This window comes from Rhagoletis pomonella, unplaced genomic scaffold, assembly GCF_013731165.1.
Source record: "Rhagoletis pomonella isolate Grant_MI unplaced genomic scaffold, Rhpom_1.0 Rhpom_scaffold_00013, whole genome shotgun sequence".
Classification (NCBI taxonomy): domain Eukaryota; kingdom Metazoa; phylum Arthropoda; class Insecta; order Diptera; family Tephritidae; genus Rhagoletis; species Rhagoletis pomonella.
This window is the reverse complement of record NW_023458567.1, coordinates 14,417,610-14,436,471: the sequence shown is the minus strand read 5'-3', so window position 1 is coordinate 14,436,471 and position 18,862 is coordinate 14,417,610. Positions and strand designations below refer to the sequence as shown.

Sequence of the window (18,862 nt, the reverse complement as noted above, 5' to 3'; positions counted from 1 at the left end):
TTTTTTCGTAATCCAAAACTTTTTCTATTATTTTTTGGTTTTTTCTAATTTTATTATATGTATTTTTTTCAAGTTTAACATTTTAAAAAATGTTTTTATTTTTTTGATTTATAATTTTTTTTACATATCCTTTTTTATTTATTTTAAAATCTTGTTACAATTTGATTTGTATTTGTTTTTTCTATAGTATTAGCGTAATTTAGTTTTACTCTTTTATAGATTTATTATTTTTATTTTATTATTTTCCTCTATTTTGTCACTTCCCAGAATTGCAGTACATACATACCCGCGTTATTTTCAAGATTTTTGTTTATAATTAAAATTGCTTTTGTTTATATTTTCGCTACTCAATACCCAATAACTATAAAATTCCAAACACGCTGTATGGCAATCAAAATCATGCCGATCGCCGCCTCCTCATGTTGAACTGTTGCAACACCACGCACCGGCACATCCGTTCACACATCTCTTTAATTTCAAATAGTATTTCGACATCAACGTTTTTCATCGTGTAAATATTTAGCTGCATTTTTTATGCTTTATTTATTTACCCCAATATAGTAAAATCTCACTTTATTTGTTCGGAAGCAATGTGGCGGGGAAATGAAGCAATCGCTAGCGTTTCATTTTCGCTGCGAATTTCCGCTTTTTCGGAATATTTTATGACCTCCGTTGCTAGTTTGCGCAAGTTGCTAGGCAATTTCCACATTTTCTTTATTCAAATATGAGTTTCATGTTTACCATAGTTTTACGGTAAAATACATTAAAAAGTTGTTTGAAGTTTAAAAATACTTTGTAGTTGACTGAGTATATCGCACACCGCCTTCAAAAGGGGCACAACTCAAAATTACACGTTTGTCAGAAAATGTGAAAAACTACATTTTTCTTGGCACACGATAATCATATGGGCAAGAGAGATTTTAACCTTAGGGGTTTTTAACAAATTATAACAAAAATTTGCTCCAGCGTTTGCTGTAATAAGAGTAAATGCTCTGTTTACATTTTAGCGCATAATTTCCAAAATGCCAAATTTTGAGTTGTGCCCCTTTTGAAGACGGTGTGCGAGATATTTTACTGTGCTGTAAACAGCGAGTTCGACGAAATTTTGGGCGTTATTGCTCTTAATTTTTATGGAAGGGTGGTACTAAAAGAAGTTTATAACCATAAAGTTTGATGATTCTTTCAAGAACTTACAAAGCACATTCACGTGTGCCTGATGTTTCATTGACAGGTAGTGCGCTAAAAAGTATACATTTCTCATCATCACATTTAACTTTAAATAATAAAATATTATTAAAAGAAATATATATGTATTTAGTTTCGACTTGCTCAAATTGTTTAACGAAAAAGTATGCTAGTTAAAAAGTCATCCTCGCCAACTACTTAATAGCCGTCGGAACTTCGCTCTTCCAAAACTTTGCTCTTTTTCAGTGGCCTGTTTTCTATTGAATGTTGTCACACCTTTATCGCTTATTTAAATTTATATCCTCCTTAACCCATAACTGCTAACATAAAAATAATTCTCATAATATTAATTTATCTCTCTATCTCTGTTACCCTCTTCCAGTGCGCAGTTGTCGTGCCGGCAAATCCGTACAAATGTCCGAGGCCGAAGTGCGTGGTCTCTGCCTAAAATCACGTGAAATTTTTCTACAACAACCCATTCTACTGGAACTCGAGGCACCACTTATCATATGCGGCGACATACACGGCCAGTACACGGACTTGCTGCGTCTTTTTGAGTATGGCGGTTTTCCGCCAGCAGCCAATTATCTCTTCCTTGGCGACTATGTTGATCGGGGTAAACAGTCGTTGGAGACTATTTGCCTACTGTTGGCCTACAAAATTAAATATCCGGAGAATTTCTTCTTGCTGCGCGGCAATCACGAATGCGCCAGTATTAATAGGATCTATGGTGGGTGCTTTTGAATATAGATATGTAGATATGTAATCATTTAACCTCGCTGATTTTTTCTACCTTTTTCATTTAACTTAGGCTTCTACGACGAATGCAAACGCCGCTACAATGTGAAATTGTGGAAGACCTTCACAGACTGCTTCAATTGCCTACCCGTTGCCGCTATTATCGATGAGAAGATTTTCTGTTGTCACGGTGGTCTGAGTCCTGATTTGCAGGGCATGGAACAGATACGTCGCCTTATGCGTCCAACTGATGTACCCGATACCGGCCTGTTGTGCGATTTGCTGTGGAGTGATCCCGATAAAGATGTGCAGGGTTGGGGTGAGAATGATCGTGGCGTGAGTTTCACATTTGGCGTGGATGTGGTGTCGAAGTTCTTACATCGGCACGAACTGGATCTCATCTGTCGAGCGCATCAGGTGAGTGGATGTGGGAAATAACCTAATTTTACTTTCGAAAGTATATACAACTTAAGCATTTTGCTCATAGTGTATTTAAGTAATCTACCAAAATAGTGAACGGTTACGAAATCTTGAAATTTAAATTTCCCTCAGAACAATCGAAAATATATTTAGATGGACTTCCGTCGATAGGAATAGGGAAATTCGAAAATTTAAAATAAAATAAAAAAATATGAACATAATCAAAATTATAAGTTTTGCAGCTTCGAATTTCCATTAGAAAATATTTATTTGAAAATTTAATTCAAAACTGTTGACATAAAATTTTAATTGTTTTGGAAAATTTAAAAATTTTGAAATAAATTTGCATTAACATATTGCTCTAAACTTCCAACAAAAAATTTGAATTTAAAAATATATTTCGAATCAAGACAATGCAATGAGCCATGGCTAAAAAGCATTCAGAAATTGCAGATATTAATAACTTTGCGTTGTAACGATTTCGAAGTTTTGAATTTTAGTTATTTTGAATTTTCGTTATTTCGATGTTTTATAACTCAGAAACTTCGAAAAATATTTAAAATCCATAATTTACTTTTATTTTATGTTTAAAAAGACATTGTAAAAAAAGTTTTAAAACGTTTGTCGAATTTCTTATTTTTTTCAAATTTAATTTTGCAAACTTAATTTTTTCAAGCTTCTTATATTTCAAACTTTTTGCTTTTGCCATTTTCTTATTTTTTAAACGTTTTTATTTTTTTCAAACTAAACTTCTTAAATTTAATTTTGCAAACTTCATTTTTCAAACTTATTTTTTCAAGCTTTTTATTTTTTAAATTTTTTACTATTGTCATTTTCTTATTTTTTAAACGTTTTATTTTTTTCAAACTAAACTTCTTATTTTTTAAACCTTTTAATTTTTTCAATCTTTTTATTTTTTTAAACTTATTTTTTGTAAAATTCTTATTTTTTCAAACTTCTTATCATTTTCGAATGTGTTATTTTCGCAAACTTCAATTTTTTTCTATACTTTCAACATTTGTGCAAACTTTCAAAAATCTTTGAAACTTTCAAAATTTTTCCAAAGATATTTTTTCCAAACCTTAACGCTATTTTCAAACTCCAAATTTTTCCAAACTTTAAAACTTTTTTCCTTACCTTCAACTTTAATTTAAATTTCCAGTTTTTTCCATATTTTTCCAAACGTAAAATTTTTTTCAAACATAGATTTTTTCTACTTTCAAAATTTTTGAACTTTTTATTTTTTTGTAAACCATGTTTTTTTCCAAACATTAAATTTTTCCCAAACTTTAAATTTTTTTCTAAATAAAAATATATTTCTTTTTTTGTAATACCCAACAATTTCGAAATTCTTTCGAACGCGAATAGTTAAAAATTTGTGTGTGCTTCGAATTTTGACGCCAGATTAAAAAAGGTTCACAGCCATTTTTTTTAGCAAAGCTACCGTTTTCGAAATGCATTGAATACTTGCATTTCGATTTTCTCATAATTCACTTCGCCTTCTATTTCAGGTCGTCGAAGATGGCTACGAATTCTTTGCGCGCCGCCAACTGGTCACACTATTCTCGGCGCCAAACTACTGCGGTGAATTCGATAATGCTGGCGGCATGATGACTGTGGATGATACGCTAATGTGCTCGTTCCAGGTGAGTACAAACATGTCCATATAAATATTTTTATATATTATAAAACTTTGAAAATCTTCAACCTTCTCTCACAGATCCTCAAACCATCCGAGAAGAAAGCGAAATACTTGTACAGCGGCATGAATTCGTCGCGACCAACAACACCACAACGCAATGCACCGCTAATAGCATCGAATAAAAAGGGCAAATAATATATCCATCCACTTCCATTTCCTTAAAAGTTAATTAATTACTATATAAAATTAAAATTCGAAAATATAAATGAGAATGCAAACAAGCAAAACAATGAAAACTGTAACAACAAAAAACCACAGAATAAACAGAAAAAGCAAACGAAGCGCGCTAGCAGCAAGTAAGGATAAAAAATAAAAATAAAAAAAAATAAAAAAAAAAATTTAAAAAAAATTAAACAAAAAAAAACGAACGAGTTAAACAGTGGGAGATGTATCAGCAATTATAGCAACAATAATACAACAACAATACACAGATTACAGTGAAATGAAAGAAATGTGCAACATAATTAAAAAAAGAAAAAATTATTATAAACCGCAATTAGCAAACATTTATTAAATAAATACAAATACATAAACGATAAGATTTTATTTAAACAAATATATTAGTAAAAAAACGCTTGTAATGCCTGCAGGCAGACAAAACTGCAAAGGTCCGTAACAAATATCTATGATCATACATATATGTACTGATTTAATTTTCTGTTATCATTTTTATTTTTAGTAAAGCGTAAATAAACCGCTGAAAGATGTATACATTTTATATATAATTCATATTTCACGAAAAAAGAGATAAAATAAAACTCATGTAGGAAATTGTTGTTGTGTAAGAGCATAAAGCGGGATAAAATCCATTACACTATATGCTAAAATAAACAACAAAAGTTGCAGATCTGTATTCAAATACAAACAAACAAAAAAAGTTATATAGGAAGATTGAAGCTTCGGTTGTGTGGGCTGAGCTGCTGATGTGACAGGAAAGAAGTTTAAATGTGACAAGTGTGAAAAAGCGCGAGAAAAAAGGCTTAAGAAAGAAAAGTCGATAATTTTCATAACTAAGAAGAACCATCGAATAAATCTATTTTAACTTGAAGAAAGAAGGCCTTAAATAAAAAAAAAGATGGAAAAAGCGAATCAAAGTAATGCGTTTATTTACAATTTTTTCTCTATAGAATACAAATCTTTAAGTTCGAATCGAGAATTCGAAAGCTTTAAAAAATATCTGTCTGTCATTTCCAAAGCATTTAATTTTTTTTATCTATATAAATGCCTTTTAAGCAAAAAAATCACATTGCATTTCAAAAGTTGTTGCCGATTTTAAAAATTCACCTGCAAGAATTGCCTTTTGTTCTGTATTTATAATTATTTGAAATTGAGAAACTGGAAAACTCGAATTTCGCAAAAATTTGTCACATAAATTTGGCAGTTCCAAAGTTTTAAGAATTTCGAGACATTAAAAACTTTACGAGTTTCGAAAGTTTTTTGTTGCGATAATCATAGTATACGAAAATTTACATATAAATCATAAACTTAGTTTAAAATCTAACAGAGAATTTCTGTAAGTTCTGCAATTTTAGTCAAGGATTCGGGACCTTAATTTTGGTACAAGTTTCGAAATGCTCGATCTAAAATTTTGGCAACATAATTTTAAAACTATTATCGAAATTTCAAAAAATATTTACAATTTAACAAATTAAAAACTGGACCACTTTACAATTGCCTTTCAATTGAAATTTCTCACTAGCGTGATTTTCGAAAGTGTGAAATAAATGCATACATCAAATTATCGCGAAAGGTGAGTAAGCCCAAAAAAAATTCTTGTTGTGTTTAAGAAATACCTACGGCACCTTTTCACCTTTAGGTAGCAATATGCTGCTTAATCAGTAGCAGTTTAGAAATTTCGAAAATACAATGAAAATTTTCGGGTTCGAAATTGTTTTTCAACATAAAATTGCATATTGAACTGAAGGGGCAGAAAATGATTTTTTGAAAATGGAAAGCGCCAAACAAAATTTCGAACCCAAATTTTAACTAAAAATTTGGCAAATCCGAAGAAATACAAGAATATCACTTCCCCTAACAAGAAAAATTATGTCGTCGCGAATCAATTTCGAAATTGCTTCATAAAAAGTTGTTTGAAACTGAACAACCGCTACAAAAACAAAAAAAAGTTTAACTAAATAAATCAAACATTAGCTGCATTTTAGAAATTTCGAAAAACCAATAAAATTATGTGTACCCAAATCTGTGCTTAAATGTTCAGCAGCAAACGTACGAGCAACAAAAATTTTTCGAAATCGGTTTGGGACGTTGCACATTTTCCGGTCGTGGGATAACCTCTCTAACAGCTATGCTGGCAAACTGAAGCGTTTTCTTAATTTTGAATAATAATACATTTTGTGAAATTCTTAAATAAATTTATTGTCAGCTGTAAAGTTTTTAATCGCAATTTTTTAGCAACCCTATTTAATATTTATTTTTTATTTTTTATATTGTTTTATATTTTTGTATATTTTTTTATTTTTTATATTTATTTATATTCTTTTATACTTTAATTTCTTTTATTTTTTAATTATTTTGTTTGTTTATTTATTTTTAACGTTTTTGAAATATCTTAAATTTTGTATCTGCTTTTAATTAATTGTGTGAAAATTTTAATTTTTTATTTTGTATATGTATATTTATATATTTTTTTAATTCATGTATAAATATTTTAAAATTTTTTAATTTTATTATATTTTAATTTTATGATTGTCTTTAAATTTGTTTTAAATTTATATATTTACTTTTATATATTTTTTTAAGTTTAAAGATTTAAAATTTTGAAATATTTTTAAATTTTATAATTGAAACTTAAATATTTTTAAATTTTAATTTTATTTATTACTTTTATTTTTTTTATATTAATCGTTTTCATTATTTATTGTTTTAGTTTTTCTTGCCCTTTTATTTCTTTTAATTGTTTTGTAATCTTTTTTCTAATTTAAGTTTTATTTTTTTTGGTGTTTCTTTTTTCCAAATTAGTTTTTTTAATATTTTTTGTAATTATTTTTTTCTTATTTTTTGATTGGTTTGTAACTTGCCGATGTTTAATTATAATTTTTTTTGTATTGTTTTTTAACTTGCCTAGGGAATTTTGTTTGCAACTATGGTGACAGCTTTGAAAAGCCATACACCAACAGAGCAGAAAAGGAATATTTAAGTATTAGAAACAAGACATTAAGGCCACGTTTTATTACATAAAAATGGTGTTAAAAAACTAAATTTTTAATGGAAAGCGATTGAATTAAAAAATGTTTTAAGTGCCCCTTAGATAAATTTAAGCTTTTATCTTCCTCCTGCAAAATCGAATTTTCAACTTATAAGCGCTTAGCGGCTTCGAATGCTTAAAATTTACTAGACAAAACTTTTGTTTTAAAGTAAAATCAATGATTTGCCTTTTTAAGGAGCTATTTTCCGAATCGTGGTTTATAGAAAAAAATATCTAAAAATTTGGGTAAGAATGCGTAAAACTGCAAGGAAATCGAGTGTAGCACACATATGCGGACGGATATGCGAGTAGTAGTGTTTAGTACATAGTTGTAGTTTTTAATTACAAAGGAAACAAAAAACTGGAAATAATACAAATGAATCTATTTATATAAATGTCGAAACGATGGAAACTATATATACATGCAAACATATAAACAAATAAATAATATATGTATAACGATTCAAAGCATACAAGTTACTAATACCACATGCATACAGAAGAAAAGTAGCGGAAGTTGCAGAAAAAAATAAAGATAAAAAATTATCACAAAATAAAAAATAAAATATCACAAACGCATTACATATTACATTGTGCGCGTCTGTTCTCGTTGGTTAAAAAGTGAGTAAATAGCATAAAAATAAAAATAAAATCAAATAAACTATAAATTAAACCCGAAAGGCTAATTATTTATATTATTAAAATATTAACAATATACTCTGTGTGTGTGTATTTATTCAAAGTAAATTAAAATTTTGAAATTTTTTTCTACTTTGAATAAATTAAAAAAGAAGAAAATTAAAACTTACCATGAAAAAATAGACTAAAAAAAAAGAAAAAAAAACCCAAAATGAAAGAGTTAAAAACAGTTCTAATAAGTAAAGCAATACTTTAAGCATACGAAAACTACTACAGTATAGTTTAATATGTTAATTGAAAATGAAATTGAGAAAAGAAGAATATAAAAAATTTAAGGAAATGTATAAATCTAAACCTGCGTTAGTCCCAGTTTGTTAATTTTCAATATCACATTTTCAAGTTTCCGAATATTCGAAAATTTGTTCTCTACTCGTTTGCTGCTCCTTTCTATAATTTAGCGCAATTACTTTTGTTATTTAATAAGAGAAATATAATTTTGTAGCAAATGCAGCAAAAAATAACTAAAAGCTGTAAGAAAAATAATAAGGCTAGCACAACTTGATCAAGCGTATTTGAATTTGATTTTCAAAAATGTTAGTCACAAAATAAAGATTTCTCTAAGCGCTATTGCCGAGGCGACATACTTTTTTATGCATCTTGATGTTAACTTGATAAAACATAAAAAAACTCTGTAATTGAATTTTTCGAAATCTAATTTGGGTTTCGTAATATCGAGATTCGAAAAAAACTCATTTAGATTTCGATATTACGTTCAGTATCGAATTTTAAAAGAAGGAGAAAATAAAAAAATCGTCCTAAAAATTTCGAAATTTCTGCCTTTTTAAAAATATAAAATTGATTTAAAAATAATATAAAAAGAAAATTAAGAAAAACTAGGTTCCGAAATTCAGAGTTAAAAATTGCGATATTTTAATGAAATAAAATTATACTGTTGACTATATTTAAAAGTTTCAAACAACAAGGAAATTTTCGGTTATGAAAGAAAAAACCGGTGATTAGAAAAGATATAAATTAAAACAAAGCTTGAAGAATTGTTTAATAATAGGAGACAGTTTCTCCGTAATGAACCCCTCGAAAGAAAAGGAAAATTTCGAAAAAAATCGAGATTTTCGAAAATAGATTTCTAGATTCGAAATTTAATAAAATTCTCCACACTAAAAACAATTCATTTGAAAGTTCGACAAAGATAGGAGTCGTCCAAGAATAAGGGAACAAATTAATCTGTTCAAACATTTACGAGACATTTCGGAAACGAAAGAAATAAGATAATATCCAAAGTAATTTTCGAGATCTGAAGCTAAAAACATGCTCCGTAATGATAAATTTAAAAATTTCGTAAACCAGAATTTATAAAGTAAATTAAATAAGCCGATATAAACCGATCTTTGAAAAGTTCAAGAAGACATTTTCAAAAAAATGTATGACATTCGTTTTAAATCAAAGAATTTCAAAACCCAGATGAAGAAAAAAATTAAATATTGAAATCTGGAATATTTATTTATAGTTTTCGAGATTTGGAGCGAAAATCATCTAATTGTGTTTTGAAATCGCTGCTTTTTGTTAAAAGGAATTCGAAAACTAGCGGTTGATTTTCGAAAAGAAAAAAAAATACTGTATTTAATGAATAAAGAGACCAGCGAAAAAATTTCTATTCGAATTGAAGAATAACGGTTCGTTTTTATTAAACGAATTTTGAACGCTAGGCTTCGGGATTCGTTATAAAAAAAAAAGTGTTTGAAAAAAATCCAAATCCATCAATTTCAAAATTTCAATACCAATTCGAAACAGTTTCGAAAAAAAAAATTTTGTCAAAGCAGAATTCCTAAATAGAAAACCATTTTAAGTTTGAAATCTCGAAAACCGAGCAAGCATAATAATTTACGCATGATGTGCTTCAGTTTTTTGGAATGATAAATTTAATTATATAAATCTGTAAACCAATTAAAAGCAGAAGCTTAATATCAAATCTTTCCTTTAACTGCTTGTGCTAATAAGTTTTCATAATCTAAATAAAGCGCCTCGGCAATAAAAGTTCCCCGAGAAAACAAAAAGTTGTAAAAGCAAAAATCTACAAGCTTTATATCAGAGGCCTTTAATTTATTATATTTTGCTCGTAAAAATATTTTAAAACGCAAAAATGTTTAAACTGTTTTATTTGTGTTTTTAGTTAAGATTTCTTGTTCTACACCTAAACCAAAAATCGTCTTCACCTCGAACACTATCCAACAAACTACTACCCACAACTCCAGCACGAAGAACACCAACACCAAAACATAACGCCACACCCTCCTATTACTCGTAATTATTATAAATATAAATATTTATATTGTATGATAACAATTTTCGATTTGTTAACTTAAGTAAATAATTATATACACTTGTGTTGACCTATCAGCTGAGCATTTCAAATATATGAATTATAAAATTATAATTACAATCTTTTATTTATTTATTCTCGAAGGGAGTTCAGTTTAATTTTTATATATTTTTTTTGTGGCTCTTGTTTGTGAGAAAATTAATTTCTGTGTGAAGCAGCTGCTTAATTTTGAACACGACGTTGGCCTACTTTGAATCATACTTGCATTTCACAAGGAAAAGTGGCGTTAACGGCTCCAAAAATATACCAAACTATTTTTTGGTGAAGTTGAATTTTGTTAGGCCAAAAAAAACTCATTAAAAACAAAAATATCTCAAGAGATCGCATTCGAATTTTTCCCAAATTTATTAATTTAAAATAGAGTGAGTGGTTTGCTGGCATATCCGAACTTTTTTTACACCGCGCCGTGTATTGGGAATACCCAAAATGTTTAATCTCGCCAATCGGACAGTTAGCTTGGAATAGCAAGAAAAGAATTATGCGAGATTTAATGAATCATGAGCCAAACTGATTATAGAAAGTTTCTACGTTTTAGCTTTGGATAAGAAAATGTCGCTTGACTACAGCAGGACAACAGTTTTGGATATAACATCTTTAGGTTTATGATTAAGAGAAAAATTATGATTTGAGGAAATCTCATTGAAAGATTTAAAAGTTAACTTAAATTCATACATTTTATTTAACTTCTGCATTTGTTTTTATTAAATTTTTAGGAACTTTGCTGCTTGTCAAATGAATTTCCAATTTCGAAAACTTTTCTTTACAAATGTTTAAGTATATGTATGTAGATAAGTCTAAAACTGAATATAAAAATAAAAAATATTACAAATGATTACTTGAAACACCAATTTTGCATAAATTAATTGTATTATAATTAAAAAGTAGCAATCTGTGTATTAATAATTGCTTGGTTTTCCATCAAAAACGTGTAAACTTACATGTTTATTTAATTAATGTAATTAAAAAAATATATGGAAAATGTAGGCATATTTTTTTTCTAAATATATGAGAAATGTCTATCCCAAAGAAAATATGTATGTAGATGAACAATATCAGACAAGATGAAAATAAAGAACTAAAATATTGAAAATTATAAATCTGCACATATAACAAAAGAATTTCTTTTAGATTGTAGTGCCTTTTTTGCCACATTTAACTACCCTTATAAATCCCTTGTTACACTTACCTGTTTATATTAGTAAAAACTAGTTTTACTTAAAATAAAAAAAAACCTTAGTAGTTTGTAAATTTGCTTTAATTTAGAGTTTTTTGCACTTAAATTTGTTTTATACAGACACATCTAAACTCTGTTTTGCTAAGTAGTCGCAATTTGGTAATGGAATGGCTTGCAAAGGCCTTTTGCTAAACTTTTTTTGAGTTTGAGGCTTCGAAGATATTTGAAATATGTATAAAACTCGTAGTAAACTAAAATTAAAAAAAAGAAAATAACACAAAATAAAATAATAAAGTAAAAGCAAAAAAAAAAATTTTAAAAAATGGAAAGGAAATTAAAAAAAGGTGAAATAAAATAAACATTCAAAAAATAACAACATCAAAACTAAAAAAATATCAAATAAAACAAAATAAGTAAAATAATAAAATAAAAATTAAATTATATTATAAAAAGATTATTTATTATTAAAAAAAACTTAGTAAAATCATAATAAAATTAAAAACGCAGTAGAAATAAAAACGTAAGAATAAAAATAAATAAAAAGAAAAAATTAAAAAAAAAACAACAAAATAGTTTAATAGCAAGCGCAATAAGGCTTGAATTAAATGAAAATAAAGAAAAAATCAGGAATAAAAATTAAATAAAGATATTACAAAAATTAAATAATTTAAAATAAAATAAAATAAATGAAAAAGGAGAAAGTAAAATAAAAAAAGCTAAGTAATCGAGGCAGCCGAAAACTAAAAAGGCTAAAATATGAGTTTTTTGTTCAGATGAAAATATTTTTTCCGTTGGAAATTTAAGATTTTGTAAAAAATAAGCTATAAAATATGTACACACACACATGAAAAAGATATGTAAACCGAATATACTTCAAAAAATTTGTGGGATAAAGTTTTTTGAAGGAATTTCATTAAAAAGAAATTAAATTTTATTAGAAAAATTTTTTCTACCAATTTTTATAGTTTGCTGTTGTTTTATACTTTTTTATTTTTTTATAACAGTTGGTGTGTTTAAAGAAATGTTTTCTCCATATTTTTTAGTCTTGTGAGATAAACAGATATTAAACTGGAATACAGTTTTTTATTATTTCATTTATATATAATTTCAATTTCAATAAACTTTCAGCTGTCGGTAAGAAAATATTTTATTATTAGTGCCCAGAATCATAACCAAGTGCGGCTGCTGGAGCAGCAACATTTAATTGTGTCATTTTAAAAAGTGAAAAATAAAAGTAAATACGTTTAAAAAAGTAACTGTCTGTTTTGATAACAATAAAGAAAAATATGCTATAGTTTTACAACAACAGTTATTAATCAACAAAATGAACTGCATACAAATAAATAAACAAAGTAATAAATCTTATAAATAAGTAATAAAATACATAAAACAATGTTAACAATTTTCAAAAATTTTAATTTGAACAAAAAAAAAAGTTCTTAAAAGGTAAATAACTAAGGAAAGCCTAAAGTTCGAAGCGTTTATCAAATATGTGTACGGCAGATACTAAAAAGATTAAGGAAATAGAAAAAATAAATAAAAAAAAACTATGCTCTTGATGCAAAGTCAAAAAAAGAACATTCAAGTACCGATATGAGTAGAATTAAGAAAGTCACTTATTGTACCCAAAAGTGGAAATATTAGCAGTTTTTAATTGTGCCATATATTATTTCTTTGTTTTCCTTATTTTTTCCTTTGATTATCCTGAAAATTTAATACTCTTACATGCTGCATACCTAAATACAGGAAAGATATAAAAAATAATTCTTATAAAATCAAGGAAAGCAGTTGAAAGTAGTTGTATAAAAGGCAAACCTATTAAATAGAAAAAAACCAGAACCACACCTAAAATCCAAAAAAGGAAAAAAATATATGGAAAAGTAAAGAAAAAAAAATATTTATGAAAAAACGTACTTATTTACAAATAATTATACGAAATTACCTACGAATGAATAATAAACATTATAACAATTGAATTTCAATAAAATATATTACGTGTATAACCTTGAATTAGAACAAGCTCACGAAAACCACAAAGCCCGAAGCCCATGAAAAATTTACATATCGACGACTGAGTGAAAAATCGCCCTGTCTCGGCCGCCGGTTCGAAAACGCCCTATTTCAGAATTTGTTTAAAAAAGCCCTATCCATATATTGAATTTATATTGAGATGTGGCGTTTTTTAAGGTGGCAGTTGAGAGAAGGCGTTTTTTTTAACAAAATTTTGAAAATGGGCGTTCTTCAATCATTTGCTGAGATAAGCGTTCTTCCACTCAGGCGACGATATAAACTTCCAAGTTTCAAGCTTTCCAATTTTCTAGTTTAAGGACACACCTAATTGTAGTAAACCATCGATCCTTTGGGTAACTCCAAAGAAACCAAGTGAGGTATGTATATTGGTGATATGCGTGATCTGGACATAACATAAATTCCTTTGCTCCGAAGGGTTGCCAGATGGGTCTTCTAAATTTTCTTCCGATCCAAAGTAAGTAGACTATACTTGTAAGTATGTAAAATGGTGAAAGAAATAATCGAAGAGTTAGTTCTGCTCTATCATATATTGTTATTGAACAGTGAGACTCTCATAGTGAAACAGATCTAGTTAGTTAAGGTTGATACCTTTCACATAGCCCGCGGTTGGATGTGATTCATTACGCTATCAACAACAAAAAAGTTTCCTCACAGCAGTTCGATACAATCCTAAGTTCACCATATACATACCTAAATATATATTTCCTGTGATAACTCAGTTGTCATTCCGCTAGAAATCCTAGCCCAACCTCTCGAAGGCCAGGACTTTAAATATTTCAGCAGTCATATCACGTAAGTAAATAGTATGCATTCGTATTGTTCGACCATAATCCGAGTTTGTGAATTTTTAGTCTACAAAATTCTGGAAAGGCACCCTTTGAGGTTACGAGGTTACGAAAATTTTCGATCGTCCACTCAATCTCATAAGATCGATTCTTGAGGTTCAGGCCAATGCTGCATACTGTATTAGAATCATTGGTATATCCACCTTAGTGTCCAGTAGCTGCAAACCCATGATTTTTCCACAAGACATTTGCATACCAATTCAACTTTGGAACTTCTTTGGCGTTAAGTGTGCTGAATAGGTTATTTTAATTCGAAACAATGCCATTATAGGTAGAGCTTTTTTTCCTTGTGAACGGAACTCAGCTTGCAAGGGGTACAACAGTTGGCATGCATCGCGAGTAATCCGCTGGATAACTTAAGCTGCGTTAGAGGAAATTCTGCACACAGCTTAGGACATCGTGTAGGCTGACCGTATTTTGGACAGCGTCTGGATTAAAACGACGGTGAGCGACTTTGGCTACAGGTTCGAAGATTTCACAGAATTGACTCGAAATATGACCCTGTTTCTAGCAACAATGCGATTTCTATCTTCACAGATCCAAATTGACATAGTTATGTGGCTGAGATCTATGTAAAGCTGGTAAGCACTCGCATGATTGACCTAGTGCACTCAAAGTAAGCTTTTGTCATCGGCAGGAAATGCCGAAAATTTCTACAACATCCTAGACAACGCATCTCCAGCCTATAATGGTTCCCAAAGCATACATAGTGGTGTTCCGGCAAATGAGGAAGCGGACAAGTGCACGAGTAAAAAATCTGCTACAAGATTTGGTGCAGGCAGTCCAGGCCTACATCTCTCTCTGCGATTTCCTAGGCAAAGACTAACGTGACACTGGTCAATTGACCTCATAGTTGTCAGCTTCGGAGCCACCCAACGATATCTATTGTCGTTGTAATGACAAGAAATTGTCAAATCTGTTGAGTACTCCATGTGGGAATGTCTGACATTATGAAATAAGTGCTTCAGATTTCTGAGGAAGCGCATATTCGAGGACTTCGACAGCATATGAACCGTCTCACTGCAGGGATAGTCTGGATTCGTCAAAGGATTTTGTATATTGAAAGGCATGTGTGGTAGGGTTTTTAGAGATATCTGCGTCTGAGTTTGGAAAAAGGTGGTTACGTTTTTTGGTAGAATGTTTTCATCTTTGGTGATCCTTAGTACAATTTTTAATTTAACATTTTGTATGCCTCTAACTGCAATTTTTATTGAACTTACATGAATAGTAGTTAATGGGTTTAAATGTGCAATGAAAAATTCATTGCAAAATTTTAATAAATACTTAATGGTGATGAGATCGATAAAAAGTATCTAAGAGTTTGACTATCACATATGGATACTCGTGCTGCTGTTGGGGCATACTTTGGTATTGAGGGCCTTAACAAAACACTAAAATTTGTACGCGCGTTTAGCTGAATTTTACTGGCGAGGTTAGTATGAGACAACCACAGAAATTTATGATTGATTTGTAAGTATAAAGGTTTGGCTTGGCAAGAATTTTGTGTAAAAGACTGAAGACTTCCCGTTGTAGTTGCCTACTCAGTCTTTGAAAATGTTCTCCGTTCACTTTATTGAAGTTTGAAGTGCATTTTCAAAAATTTTTAGACCATTCACACTCGATAGCTGTGTATTTGATTTGCTACTTTAAGTTAAGTTCGCAATTTGTTATATGTACTAAGCTTTTGCTACGAGCTTTCGAGCTATAATAATTAAAGCTTGCTCGCTTAGTACTAAATAGCTTTTATGGAGTAAACGTTTAAAAGCTTTTGCGCGTGCTTTTTAAGCTTTTAACTTTTCGGTCTTTCAGTACTTTTGTGCTTTTGAATCCTCAAATTATTGACTATTGCTATGTTGTATACTGCAAAGTAATGTTTAAAGCTCAGCTACCTTCATTCATAAAATTTCATGTTAGGAAGATTATGCGAGCTTTTCTGTGTAAATAACCTTGCCCTTCATTACCACGCTATTTTTAGTAAAATAAAATTCTTTCATTTATGCCGACTATACATGAAAATTATGGCACACTTATCTTAGATAATGCATTATCTTCGGGTTTGCATAAAGAACAAGATTCCAACGCAAAATTGTATTTAAATGGAAACTTAAAAAGATATACTAAAAAAGTCAAAATAACAACTCGTGTTCATATACCTGCAGTTGTGTATGTAACGTATACGTTCCGTAGCACCATACACCGTCTGCTAACACGTTTACTCGCACGCCTTAACTTAAAAGTAATATTATTTAAAGGTAATTAAATATTGGCGTGGAAGATTTTTTCCCAGTATTCGTTATGCACATATCTATTATTTTCTTCGTGTATACAGCGATTTTAGAATCAATTTCGAGTGTGCCAATAAAATTGTAAACATGGAATTTTAGTTTCTCAAATAATAATAATTTTTACTCGATGCAATTTTTTTTATTTGGTGGCCCAATATTTTTTTTTGCACTAGATTCGTTCGTTTTGCAAAGAAGCACATTTTCTCCGTCTAATTTTAACATTTTGAAATATCTTAAATTATTAAAATAAAAAAAATCCTAAAATTTAAAAAAATTATAACAAAGCTGCACATAACAAAGGTGGCACACGCTCGATGCTTCACAGATATGTTGTATTTGGTGTCAAAGTCTTTTGCGTCTAATATAAACATTCTATTTGAAAACTTCCCAAAGTTATAAAAAAAAAACAATTATAATTTTTTTGAGTAGCATTGAAAAAATAAGTACTTTTTCGCCTAAATAAACGTTTTAAGTCTAAAATTGTTGAAATACGTACTTGATTTATTTTTTTTGTACTTATTTCTGGATTTCCATCGATTAAAATAAATGCAAGAATAGTGCTTTAGCGTTTTTTTTTCTAGCGAGAGAAGGGAGTAACACTAAAAAAAAAGAACAACTCGTGAGATTTGCTCATATACATATTTTCTTACTTACCTTTGCTTGATGTTGTTTGCAGATGAACAAACTCTTTAAAAAAGAACTTTCTAATAATTAAGTTAGCTCATTTTTCATTTATTTACTTTACATCCACAACACACACATTTTCTTTAAGTTGCTACTTATTTGGCTTTTCTAAATACATTTTTCACGTTAAAATTTGCTTGCATTTAATAATGTTTCATATTTGGGTTTAATTTGGATGACTACATATAAAAATGAAACTCATCGCAAATACTTAAACCTTTGTGATTACCGACTCTTCATCGCTTTGGATTCGATAGTGTCTTTGTATGACATGACAACTCTGTCATTGACACCCTAAAAGTATGTTACATAGTTTAAGGTTGACATAGCGTGTGGTACTTTGTTTACTTTTTATTTTTCTTAGATTGATATCTTAAGCTAATTTTTGGTCGTGTGGTTTTAAATTGTTAATTTATTTTTGTGGCTTGTTTTCCCTTTGTTTTAGTGTTGATCTATTTCTTGTTGTATTTCTATAACTCTAATAAATTTTTTAAGTACAATTCTTTAAATATCTAAATTTACAATAATAACCTCAGAAGACCAGCTTCTTGCATTTAACAAATTTGATTTCTTATAATCCACATCTTCTTTAGTATTTACTCTGTAGTATACATTTAGGCGGGCATGCAAACAACAATTAGGCTGGCATGCAATTTAAATACAAACACACACTTAGCTTCTAGTTGATGTCTGTGATTTTCGTGCTGTTTTTTTATATTTTTCTTAGTCCAAATTTTAGGTTTATTACTGCTATTTAATACCAAATATGTATTTAGTTTGCTTTTAAGCTATAGTACTCGTACGTGCGGTGGATTTATTTTAATTGTAATCTATAAATTTCATTGCATATACTTACCGCCCTAATAATGCAAACAATGTCACAAAACTCAGCGTATCACTATTGTGATTTCTGCTGCACCTCAAAATATGCCACACAAATCGGATTTTAAGTGCTAAAGAAATGCATAAAAATATATATTTTTTTTTCTAGAGGCATATTTGCTATATCGGCATACTTTAAGGCGCAGTAGAAGTCACATTAGTTATGCACTGAGTTTTGTGATTTTGTTAGACTAGGCCTGATAATCTTGTCTCCATTGTAGTTTCTTTTTCCCGCTAAAGTGCATATTTTTAGGAGATTTAACATCGTAGACCTTACAGTTATACAAAGGCGCATTATCAGTTTGGTTTGGCGTTCATCACCGGTCTAAAGTCTTCACTCACAAAAAATTGAAGATAACTATATATAAACGAGAAGGATCGCTAACTGCCTTTTCGGGACCTCAACCATTCTGTGGTCTCAGTTGGTCCTCTTCGAGGGCCATAATTACTGAGCGGATATACTCTGAACTCAGTAAGTACTAGAGAGCGGCGAGGAGCCATAGACAGGCCAGGATATTTGGCTACCCTTTCAACAGATAGGATAATATTTTAGAAAATAGAAATGACATCCAGCTTATTTCGTTCGCAACCGATTGCGATTCCACTTGCACCGAATAGGTGTGATCACCGAGTGGGAAAGTCGGCTCTGCCTTGAAGACGATGAAACTTCAGAG

General features: G+C 29.5%; 1 protein-coding gene across 1 annotated transcript in view; it reads left to right on the top strand.

Moving 5' to 3' along the window:
• LOC118748842 (serine/threonine-protein phosphatase beta isoform) overlaps nucleotides 1-4,365 on the top strand; it is a 96,435-nt gene extending 92,070 nt beyond the window's left edge. Inside the window, exons 2-5 of the mRNA XM_036483543.1 lie at nucleotides 1,568-1,915; nucleotides 1,997-2,340; nucleotides 3,855-3,989; nucleotides 4,064-4,365. Coding sequence (XP_036339436.1) covers nucleotides 1,568-1,915; nucleotides 1,997-2,340; nucleotides 3,855-3,989; nucleotides 4,064-4,180 — 944 coding nt within the window. The 3' untranslated portion in view covers nucleotides 4,181-4,365. The remainder of the gene's footprint in view (nucleotides 1-1,567; nucleotides 1,916-1,996; nucleotides 2,341-3,854; nucleotides 3,990-4,063) is intronic.
• Nucleotides 4,366-18,862: the final 14,497 nt, after the last annotated feature.